Source organism: Pterocles gutturalis, unplaced genomic scaffold (assembly GCF_000699245.1).
Source record: "Pterocles gutturalis isolate BGI_N339 unplaced genomic scaffold, ASM69924v1 scaffold28444, whole genome shotgun sequence".
In the NCBI taxonomy this organism is placed as follows: Eukaryota; Metazoa; Chordata; class Aves; order Pterocliformes; family Pteroclidae; genus Pterocles; species Pterocles gutturalis.
This window is the reverse complement of record NW_010136697.1, coordinates 1-12,080: the sequence shown is the minus strand read 5'-3', so window position 1 is coordinate 12,080 and position 12,080 is coordinate 1. Positions and strand designations below refer to the sequence as shown.

Below are 12,080 nucleotides of genomic sequence, written 5' to 3'. Positions count from 1 at the left end.
GGAGAGGTGCCAGCCGGTACAGAGTGCTCCCACGGAGGTGACCCACCCAGAGAGGAACCTTCACTTGCTGTGAGCAGAAATTCCCATTGTGCTCCCGTGGCCAGGCAGGGGGGCGGCGTTTGGAAAACCCTCTCCCCAGCACATATACATTCACCCCCCAAAGCTTCAGTTTCAGCTCTGTCACCAGTTCCCACCTGGGTCAGCCTCAGCCCACACCCCCCAGTGCTCTTGGGGCACACGGGTGGGAACTGCCCTCTCTTTCACTTGCTGTGAGCAGAAATTCCCATTGTGCTCCCGTGGCCAGGCAGGGGGGCGGCGTTTGGAAAACCCTCTCCCCAGCACATATACATTCACCCCCCAAAGCTTCAGTTTCAGCTCTGTCACCAGTTCCCACCTGGGTCAGCCTCAGCCCACACCCCCCAGTGCTCTTGGGGCACACGGGTGGGAACTGCCCTCTCTCTACACAGGACCCTCAGGAGATGGGGTTGTCACTGGCCACACCAGATGTCCTGCACTGGCATGGCCCCGAGAGGGAATACTTGAGATGGAAGGGATGGGATGCAGCTGCGCAGTGACAGGAGGAAGCCCCCAGCTCAACCCAGCTGTCCACCAGTTTATTTGGATTAAAAAACAGTCCAGGAGTCACAGGGCCTCAGGGACACTCAGTTTAGGACAGGATGGTTTTGGAGTTGTCAGCTCTCAGACTTCCCTTGGGATCTTTCCCTTCTCTTTTCTAGTGTTGCCAGAAATGTCGCTGAACAGAGCAGAGGACGGACACCCCACACCCCTGCGAGGGTGCACACAGCAGGGACCCCACCTGGGCACCCAGCTCTGGGACACACACAGGACTCTGCTTTGCAGTGAGGGCTGCGGGGGTACAGGGATGCTGGGGGTTCCGGGCTGGGGTGCTGAGGTTGGTGCAGGAGCAGGGAGAGGCAGAGAACAGTTTTCAGAGGAGGTTCTTATTGGGGGGTGCAAGAAATTGTTTCCCCTCAGAGCATGGGAGCGAACTCAGGAGAAGCAGGCAGGGTTAGAGGAGGGACACGGGTCTGCCCCACACACCCATGCCCCTGTGAATTACACCTGAACAGAGATTCCCTGACAGAAAGAGTGAAGCCAAAGATGGAGAAGAGTTTAGTAGAGAAAAGTCCTCAGAGCTGGTGCTGCCTGGCCCCGGGCAAGGAGGGTGAAGGAGGACAAAGCCTGCTGGCAGCAGGGACTGGCTGAGGTGGCATGGGTGCACCTGAGCAGCCCTCCCACTCAGCTCCCTGCCAGCAGCCAACAGCCTCACTCACAAAGCCTTCTCAGGGCAAAAGGAGTGTGGGGAAGCCTTTGGTGCACATGCTGGCAGGATGGCAGGGCTGAGCATTTGCTTCCTCCAGCGCAGATGGGTGCTGGGGCTGACGGACAAAGGATGGACAGCAGGGGAGAACGGCTGTGACAAGCAGGAGCCAGCAATGACGTCCCCGCTCCACAATGCAGGGTGGGTTTGACTAGGCTTTTACAACAACTCATCTACAAGATACATTCAGCAGCGGCGTCGAGTGCTGTGGTTGGAAGTGTTCCGCTTGTTTCCTTTCCCTCCCCATCTTCAGCTGGTGGGGAAGGGAAGGCCACCAGCTCCAGGTAACAGCTTTGTCTTTACTTTGTGACCTGATGGATAGCATGAGCCAGGTAACCTACATTGCTCGATGTAACTCCTGCCACAGAGATTCGTCCATCCTTCGTCATATAGATGGAAAACTCCTTGATCAGCCGCTCCACCTGGGGGGGAAAGAGCAGAGTTCAAACCACAGGCCAACCTCGACTCAGCAAGAGTGCAAATTTACCCAGCTTGCCAGGGCTGAAAGCAAACCCCGTGCCAGCAAACGTGGCATCCCACTACCTGCAGAGCCAGCAGCGCACCATGATATGCACTGCTCGGCTCTTGGACAACACGCAAACACGGCAGGTGTTCAGCCAGGAGTCACTTCACTGGAGCTGACTTTTAAGGTCACCTCGGAGTGGCACCAAGCGACTGCTTCCTTGGACAGATAAGCGGAATACGTTTGCTTTCAGCCTCCACAAGCACAGCAGGGAGCAACGCAAGACCTGCGTCCTCACAATGTGCCAGCGCTGAGGCCTTGGAGAATGTTCCTCCCAGAGAAAGCTTACGAGGGCTCATTTTGGCACCTGCAATCAAGATCTGACCAACACCTTGAGCCCACAGGAACTGCATTTACCTGCTCAGGCTTCAGCCCCGTGAAGCAGAACATGCCGATCTGGTCAGTGATGTGCTGCCAGTTGTGGGAGGACCCCTCTTTCTTGAGGTTGGACACCAGCTGAGTCCGCATGCTTATGATCCGGTCGGCCATGCCCTTCACCTCCACCAGCCTGAGAAACCAACCCAGGAACTGTTCAGAGCAGGGCTGGGATGCACCAGTGCTGTTCCCTGGCCCCCAACAACTACAGGGAATGAACTCTCTCCACCTGGAGGGGCCTCAAACCCCAAAAACATGGGGGGAAACAGGTGAGCAAAGACCAGAGCACGTGAACCTGTAGCTCCAGCTGGGGAGCTGCTTGTTTCTCCTGGTACCTGAAGGTGATGGCTATTTATTTATCCCATAGCTGTTGGACACTACTACCAGAGTATCGGCATCTCTCACTTCTGAAAGCCACAGGAGAGTAGGAGGCCCCATGGCAGCACTGCCCAAACCCAGATAAAAGAACACCTGCATATAAATGCAGAGTGCAGGGGCACCTCCCAGCGCAGGGACACATCCTGTAACACAGCTCGGAGATGTCTCTGCTGGGGCCTGGATCAGGCACAAGCGTCAGCCTGCCAAAGGGACACAGCTCCCAGCGAGGCCACCACACTGCCAGCCTTTGTTCTGCCAGGTCAGCTGCTGGCAGGGACTTGACCGAGGGGCTGGGAGTGCAGCACAGGCTGATGCCAGGAAGCAGGCTTAGGGCAGGAGGGTTGCATTCCTGGGTCTCATTCCCAGGGGGCTTATCCTTCCACTTCCCCTGTGTGAGACACACTATGTGGCTACACCACCTTGGTCAGTCTTTTACACTCCTTGGGCAGGCAGCTCCTGCAGCCCTCAATCCTGGGGCAGCTTTATCCCCTCTCTGACCATGTTTTCTGCCTTCATAACACAAGGGAAACCCTGTGTCACGCTGCACCCAGCTGTTGCCAGGACATGAGCAGGGATTTCTCCAGAGGAAAGGAGTGGCACATGGTTCTGACGGTACCCCTGAAGCTACGAGCTGCCCAGGACAGCAGCAGGCAGGAAGCACAGCGCAGGGCTGCCACAAAGAGCCCTCCCATCTCTCTGGTGCGAGCATTAGGAGTTCTTTCTTACCACTCCTTCCGTAGGTCAGGGGTGTTCAGGATGATGGAGGCGATGCGGGCTCCGTTCAGGGGTGGGTTGGAGTACATGGGGCGGATGAGGATCTTCAGCTGTGATTCCACCCTCTTGGCTTCCTCCGCGTCACTGCAGATCACCGTGAAGGCACCCGCACGCTCTCCTGAAAGAGCGGCAGTCAGGTCCCAGCCTCTGCCCTTGGATACCCGGGGCTGGGGCAGGACTTATCCCAATGCCACAGCGCTTTAGCGCAGGCCTGGTCTCTAGAAGGGTCTCCACCAGCTCCCAGCACCCTGACCAGTGGTTCAGGACGAACACAGTTCAGAGAGACACTGGCTGCTAAACGCTGGGGGCAGCGGGGTCCCTCCAGCAGCCCGGATGGAACTGTTTCCACACCACCCACTCTACTCACCGTACAGCCCCATGTTCTTGGCGTAGGACTGCGCCAAGACGATGTTGATGCCCTGCTCGATGAAATGCCGCACAGCCCAGGCATCTCGGTTGATGTCCCCACTGGCAAAGCCCTGGTAGGCCATGTCAAAGTACACGAGGAGGTTCCGTTTCTGCCAGCAAAGAGGGGAGAGTTTGTTACAGGAGCTGAGAAGCCCCCCAGGGAGCAGGGCAGCAGGCTGGAAAGAGCCAGGCAGGCAGCAGGCTGCTCAACTGCAACTGTGCTTCTCCAGAAAAAGTGCTGTTCTCCTTCGTTTGCAACAGGGAAGGTGGCCCTAAAAGCACAGCTGCCCACCACACATCAAAACAGCAGGTCAAGACCCTCCCAGGGCATTTATGGGATGTGCAGTCTGGCCCAGAAGGCCGAAGTGGATTGAGCAGTAATAAATTATTCAATTTCAGTGTCTCTTGTATTATCAGTTTCCAGGAAAAACACCTGGGAAACCTCTGGGCAGGTGCCAGCCCTTCCAATGCCTCCAGGCAGCTAACCCAGCCCCACTGCCCCTCAATCAGGAGACCCGCAGCCATCTGTAGGCCACAGAGGCCACTTTGATACCTACCAATTCTCAGGACACTATTAAGGCCAGGCATCCCCAAGACAAATTTCACTGGCTCCAGCTTGGGGGAGCAGCAGGGAAGAAGAGGAGAAGGATGAAGGAAGAACCTGCCCCTAGCTGTTGCCAGCTTTAAACTTGCAAGGAAACACCAGGCACATGAAAGATCTTCCAGCATTTTTAATACACCAGCACTGGGAGAGATCCTCTCCAGCTATCACAGCTCACTCTTGCAACGCTGCTGCTCTCCTTTAAGGTCTCCCTACCCCAGCTTCCTGGGAAGGTGCCAGCAGAAAGTCTGGCAGTCATCTAGAAGCTTTATAGGTGCACTTATCTGGCTCCTGTCTTCAGTACAGGCACATGACATGCATCCTGGCTTCAGCGTAGTGAAGACCAGATACCACCCAGGAACAGCACAGTACCCCTGGGACACTATACTCACCTTCACTACAGCAGCCAACTCCTTCCATTGTTCCTGCCGGGGATCCACCCCAGTGGGGTTGTGAGCACAAGCATGCAAGAGGATGATGCTCTTCTCTGGAATTTTCTAAGGAAGATGTTACAGAGAATGAATTATTCATGACATCTGAGCACTCTCCTCAGCAGCTAAGATAGGACTCTTGCCCTAGACAGCTTAGACAAGCTCTGCAAGCCTTCATTTGGTGCCTTCAGGCATCCTATTTAGCCTAAAGCAAGATGATCACCCATCTCCCCACATCACCCCCCTGCTTCCAGGCATGAAAGGCAACTCACGGAAATGTCATCCATGGCTCCAGAGAAGTCAAGGCTGCATGTCTTGGGGTCATAGTAGCGGTAAGCCTGAAGTTGCAGACCAGCATCACGGAAAATGGGTGTGTGATTGCCCCAGGTCGGTTTGGGTAGATACACATCACGGCTAGCCTTGAAGAACCGTTGCTGATCAAGAGAAAGATAGTGTTCAAACAGGTTGAACAGATTCAAGCAGTGAGAAAAAGCCAAAGATTCAGCTCCGGTCAAAAGATGTCCTTTCCTTCCCCCACTGGCCAGGGACTCACCAAAAAGTTGGCTCCAATTCGCAGAGATCCAGTCCCAGAAATACCCTGCACGGTGACATACTGCAAAACAAATACGTGAGTCTGAGGAGCCACGGTACGATCCAGGGAAAGCCCAGTCCCTACGTCAGCATTGGCAGAAGCACCTCAAAACAGGGACACGGGGCTGGAGGGGACCACATGGGTCAGGAACTCCAGCTGCAGGGCCAGGAGTTGGGACCCCAGCAAAGTGAAATCCCCTCCTCAGGAAGGGCTGTGTGACTCCAGCTTACAGAGGAAGCAGTTATCCTTGGGCCTGGCCAGCCTGCAGTACCCCTGCCAGTGCTTCCACTTCCACGTGGGCACCCACATACCAACCATTTGTCAGAGAGCACTGTCCACCCTCCTCTGCTTCCCAGCCCGCTCCTTACCCGGCCGCTCTTGAAAGCCTCGCTGTTTTCACCCAAAGCCAGTTCTGCGGATGCCCGGGTAAAATCCGCCAGCCCCCCGATGGGCAAGTACTCCTTGTCCATCTTCTTGGATGCTATCGTGGCCTCGGCCTGGGAAAGAGGACACACATTCAGCAAGGAAGGCATCGCTGCAGAGAGGATGGTGAATGGCTCACAGTGGCTTCTCTTCACGTTTGCTCGCTCAAAAGGGAGAGGGGTTGGTTGGCAGGAGTTTCCCTTCAGAAATCAGGCCTCATTCAAAGTCAGGGCAGCAGTAAACATTTCAGGTGACACTCTGCTTTTACTGCTGGGCACGGTCCCCAGCAGCCACCAGAGCCCTCAGTGGGTGTCAGCGTCAGCAGAGCAGAGCCAGGAAACACAGTGCCAGAGGAGAGCCCCACTTCCAGCCCATTACAAGCCAGCGCTGCTGCACAAGGACTCACGTTTCTTTGCTCAAGCAGGAATTGTTCTGCAGGAAGGTGAGACTTGACTGTTACTGAAAGGCAGAGATTGTGTCTACACAGGGAGACATCCCCAAAGCAGGTAGGACAGCAAGCCCTTTGCAGGGCCTTGTCATGCTGGGAGTGTTATGGAACTAGACAGAGCAGGTTAAAAAAAATAAATCCAGAAACCTCAGACAACGGTGAAAGCAGCCTGCCTGAAAGCTAGCTCACCCAGCCCTTGAACATGGGTCCCCCCAGCCTTGCTCATCTCTACCTCTTCTAAGCAGATCCTGTGTCAGAAACCAGTTCAAGTCCTTTCAGAATCAGAGTAGCAGCAAGAACAGCAGACAAGGAGCCAAGCTCAGGAAAAAGGCAGTGACAGAGACAGCTGGAGCACTCTGGGAACCCCATCCACGTGCCCAGAGCGGCAGGACAGACCCCAGCAGCATGCACATACCACCAGGAAACTGTTCCTGCGACACCACCCAGGCTCCCGGGTTGTGACCCAGCTGCAATGCACGCTGACACAGGGAGAGCGAGGGCAAGGGACGGCTCTGAACCCCACGCTGATGAACATGGACCACGCATCCTCCCTGCGCCAAGGAGGCCAGACAGCCAACATATATGTCAGCTGCCCTCTATTTAACAGTCTATTTCTACGCTTACAGCCCTGAAAGGCTCCGTAATCCCCTCAAGGGCAGTGTCCACATCCGGCTCTCTGGCTGGAGTTTTAGACTGGCTTACAGAGAAACTGGCAACAACCAACAACAGCTCAGCGGAATTTCTAAGACTAATCCATGAAGGGGACAATGTCAGCTCTTTCCTCCCATGTGGGCTGGCCCAGGGAACATCAGCCTAATCAAGAAACACCTTGAAGTTCTGAGGACAGCTGAGTTGGAGGGCTTGTGGAAGGCAGCAATGAATTAGATTTACCCGGACGGGAATAGGCCACACTCCATTTTATCCCCTACTACTTAACAACCAGCTCTGTCATGTCTCAGAAGCGTTAGTACTGCTACAGAAGACATCAAGGAGCACTGTCCTGCTCTGTTAGAGACAAAGCTGATCCTAAGAACCAACAGGCAGACCTTGCCTAGAGGCTTTCCCCCTCCCTGACCCCCCGGGGTGACCAACACCTGGATCCTGCCCCACAGTCAGTGCCAGGCTCACCTTGCGAACACAGTTCAGGACGTACGGCTTCCCGTTGTCATCCCGGTACGCTCCCACACCCAGGTTCATCTTCTTGGAGTTGGTGTCGCGCTTGAAAGCTTCTGTCACCCCCAGGATGGGGTCGGGGGGACCCATCTCCACATGGGACCACCATGAGCTAAAGGGAAAAAAAAGAAGCAAAGAATTAGGCTTGAGAACTGGGCAGGAATGTGTACCAACGTGGCTAGAAGGAAAACCTCAAGGGAAAGCTTGTCTTTAAACCACTGGAAAAGGTACAAGCAGTGGTAAGAGAATTATCCAGAGGGGGAAAAAAAAAATCTATGCTCATGATCTGGCATTGCATTTTACATTGCAGAATGGGCAAAGAGCCTCAGTCCACTGTGGCTGAAGATAACTGACCCCTTACAAGTCATCACTGCACAGGAACAGTCCTGCTTTCCTAATGTGCCGACACCAGAAAGCCCCCAGAAAATAGGCCTTAAACTCTTAAGGTCTGACCAACTGCCATCTTGTCACCGCCTACATGGGGGAACATGCAGGTGAGTCCCCTCCAGGGAACCCTGGCCAGACCCAGGCGATTGCACAATGAACACAAAGCCTCTTCCAAGCTCCTGGAAGGGCTCTTGTGCATGAAAACTCATCTGCGTTTCCACAACATTGTCTGACCTAATGAAGATATTTCCCTTCCCTGCCCTATAAACTCTGCCTGAAGTTTACAGGGATGTCATAGCCATCCATAGTATTTTCTTGGAAATCACAGAGAACACTTTCTTCCCGGTGTGACAAGTGACAAGCTCCGATGCGAAGGCCCCTTCCCTCACAGTCGAGCACAAAACCTCCCTGCACCAGGAGGAGCTTTGCCCCCGGCTCCCCAGCAGCCGCTCTACAAACCACCTGCCTCTGCCCTGCTGGCAGGACATCCTGAAGACGGAGCAGCTCTCTGAATGTCAAGGGCAGACCAGACCATGCTATAAAAAGAAACCCGTTATTCTCTCTCTGGCCACAGTCTCTGCCCCATCCCACGACAGTGCAAGAGAAGAGGTGTGGTGGTTTTTAACCTGCCTGGCAGAGAGCTAGGGTTGTAACAGCCCCCTCCTGAAGGCACAGTTACTAGAGACAATGACTCCTGACCCACGGCATCACACAGGGGCTGACTCAGACCCCTGAGCTCTGTGGGGACAAAGCACGAGGCTTGAAGCAGATTGGGTTTATCTCCTCTGGGGCAGAATCCAGTCTTGATTGCTAAAGGACAACCACACAGGAGGGCTCCTGCAGCTAATGCTGCCAGGTTTCAGCTTTACAAAGCTTTGCAGCCAAGGGAAGGCCACCTCACGTGAAGATAACAAGCTTTCCCAAATCGGGACTGCAGCCCCGGGGACAGCCAGACCTCCTGCGGAGTGCTCACTGTGGTGACAGATCAGGCACACCTGAAGGCAGCAGGGCCAGGCGGGTTAAGGAAGCTCTAATGCTAACTGCAGATCAGCAGAACTCACGAAATCATCTTCCCAGTCCACTCTGTCCATTTTGGTTCCATTTAGACTCAGTTTGGTCACTTCATCAACCCAACTTGCACTAGCACCTGTATGTAGACTGCACCTCAAGGGAGCCTCAAACATCCCTTGCCCTCTTCAGACTTCACTGCTCTTCCCATCGGCACAGTATTTCTGCATAAAAATCCTCCATTTCTCCTCTTGACAGGCTCTGTGAAAAAAGGGCAGCAAACAAGTCCGAGGCAGAGCCACTTTGGGTAGTTTAAAAAGGAAAGGTGTGCTTAGCGTTTTCTAAACCACTAACAAGTCTTAATTACCTCTCTGGTAAGTACACGATCAACTCAGAAAGGAGGATGAGTCAGTCATGCCAGCAACACACACGCTGCAGGGGGGACTGGGGCTGCAGCGGGCGGGAGGGTGCGAGCTGGGGAGCCAGCCTCAGCAGGACACGCCGAGGGGGCTGTCGGGGGCAAAAACCAACTGCAGGAGCAAGCAGCGTGCAATGCTGCTTCAAGGAAACCTCTCCCAATGCCTTCCTGGCGATGGAGGGGCAGGGAAGAAGGAAGCACCCTCTGCACAGGAGTGTATCCCTCTGCGGTTTACCTGGTCTCAGGTTATTTCGGCCTCGAGGGCTGCAGGAGCCCAACCATCTATTTTGAAGAGCTGCTGCTTCTGAGATGGTGACAGCACCTTCCTTCCATTGGGCTTCTCGCCAAGCAGCTTACAGTTTTGGGTATTTAGGTCCCGATCCTGCAAACACTTGAGCAGGTCACTGGGCCCTGATACACTCCTGCTGCAATTAACGCTGATCCTGCAGGCGTTTCCCTAAGCTGCAGCACTCCAGAGAGTTAAGTACTTCTGTTCTGAGCTGGTCTTTGTATCGGCTTAAGGCAGCGAAGGGTAGGTTTAGGACTGATTTTCTCGTTCTCAGCCTGAAGGTTTCCGGGTGAAAGCCAAGTAAAGACTCCCCTGCTGTTTCCAGGGAGGTAAGCGTGCAGGGAGACAGGAGAAGAAAGTCCAGGCTGAGTTGTCCAAACACATCAGGATAACCAAGAGATCATGGAGGCAAAGCTTTCTGGACAGGGGTTTGGGACAAGCTATCTGCCAGGGATCCGAGGCCACGACCCCTAATGCACCACTACCCCTATGTTACCCTAACACTGTTATCTCTGCACTGTGTTAAATTTTATTTTGAGCAATTAAAAGAGCGCTGGTCTTAAATAAAGGTATTTCAGTGTGGAAAACAGTTTTAAGTAAGTTTAACCTGGGGTTAAACTACCAGAGGATATCTGGTGTAAGGAAAGCACATTTTCCAGCGACAGGATTTGAACACAGGTGGCCTGAGTTAGGGTTTACATGCTGAGCAGACCTCGTATTCAGGTGGTCTCTGCACTCCAGCCAGGCTGGTTTTCCAAGACAGTTTAATGCAAGTGCAGTGCGACAGATGGGACAGAGAGAGGGCAGGAAAATGCACACCAGGAACTGCATAAACCAGCAACACCCTTTAAAAATGTAGGTGGAACTCACGGCCCGAGCTGCAGAGAGCAAGGAGCCAAGCCCAGAGAGCAAGGTTTCCTGCAGGTTAGGCAAGTGTTTACAAGCCCAGTGAAGGTCTCCATTGTGAAGAGGCCAGTCCGTGTTCCCTGAGGTGCAGCCACATCGGATACCGGATTTCAAAACCCCTGCCAAAGCTCCTACAGCAGCTCTGCAAGCCACATCGGATACCGGATTTCAAAACCCCTGGTAAAGCTCCTACAGCAGCTCTGCAAGTCGGAGGGGGGCAGAGGGGCCAAAGGCGATGCTGTGCTGTCCGGATACCACAGCTACAGCAAATATTTACACAAGAACAATGCCAAGAGGCTGCTCTGGCTACTCTGGTCCTTTCAAGCCTAAAAATTCATCGCCCCAGTCAGCTGTGGTAAGCTTCCCACCAAGAAAAGCATTTAAAATACCTGTCTGGTGATACATCAAAGCAGCAGACTGAGTTATCACCTTAATTAGCATTTGTGTGTCAAGGGGCCATTTTAACCATTTTGTATCTCTTCACCTCTGTCCTGCTTTCAGAGAGGCCGTTCCCATCACAGAGGGATTGTAACAGCTCCAAGCACCACGTGAAGATGCTGAAGATAAGGAAACAAACTGCTGATCACTGCTTGGCATCCCCTGTCACAGGATAACAGCTTCAGGAACAACTGTAAGGCTCTTTACTTACAAAAGGGATGGTCTGAGTCTCTTTGAGGTGATTTAGATTCAGCCTGGTAATTTATAGTTTGCTGTATAACAAGCTTGAGAAAAGCAAAGCTATTGCCAGTGGGCTTGCACACCTTTCACAGGCCTGCTACAGTCCAAGGGCAGAAAGCACCAGTTTGTCACCTGCTGAGAACAGACACAAGGCTTCCTCAGAAGAAGCAGGAGCTGGGAGTAGATGGCCTTCTTCATCTGCTAGAATGGGGAAATAAAAACCCACTGCTTTCCTGCTCTGGCAGCCCTGGGGCTCAGGACAGCTGGACTTTGTGGAGCTGTTCTGGGCTCTTCACTGGGCACTGGCTGCACCCTGTGTCCTTCTGTCCATCCCTCTGCTGGCTTCAGAAACAGCGGAGTCCAGAGCTGCCAGCACAGAACTGGTCCAGCCTTGCTCCCATCCCACTCACAGCAGGTTCTGCACACCTGAAAACATGGCTCTAGCGCAGGCAGCACCACCCCGGCCCCATTTCATGGCATGTAGGGTCCCTACAGACCCACCACACAGTGCACGATTCCCAGGCCCATTTCACAGTGTACGGGATCCTCCTGATCTCACTACAAACTGCACGATGGTCCCCTTACCCACTGCACAGTGCACACCACCAGCAGCACCCAGGCCCCGTTGCATGGTGCATGCTACTAGAAGGAGCCCAGCCCCACTTCACAGCACACAGAATGGTGAGAATGAAAGGGACCTTAAAGATCATCTTGTCCAGGGACACCTCCCACTAGCCCAGGTTGCCCAAAGCCTCATCCAGCCTGGCCTTGAACCCCTCCAGGGATGGGGCATCCACAGCTTCTCTGGGCAACCTGGGCCACTGCCTCACCCCCTGCACAGGAAAACATTTCTTCCTCGCATCTCATCTCCATATTCCCTCTTTCAGCTTAAACCCGTCACCCCTTGTCCTGTCCCTGCACCCCCT

General features: G+C 54.0%; 1 protein-coding gene across 1 annotated transcript; it reads right to left on the bottom strand.

Annotated features, from left to right (window-relative positions):
* Positions 1-1,273: 1,273 nt before the first annotated feature.
* GOT2 (glutamic-oxaloacetic transaminase 2, mitochondrial) lies at positions 1,274-7,576 on the bottom strand. Its single transcript, XM_010082409.1, has 9 exons — positions 7,424-7,576; positions 5,793-5,921; positions 5,386-5,445; positions 5,105-5,266; positions 4,794-4,898; positions 3,760-3,910; positions 3,345-3,510; positions 2,223-2,373; positions 1,274-1,764 (listed from the first exon to the last, which is right to left on the bottom strand). Exons 1-9 carry the CDS (start codon positions 7,556-7,558, stop codon positions 1,642-1,644), a joined length of 1,182 nt encoding a protein of 393 aa, XP_010080711.1. The 5' UTR covers positions 7,559-7,576; the 3' UTR covers positions 1,274-1,641.
* Positions 7,577-12,080: the final 4,504 nt, after the last annotated feature.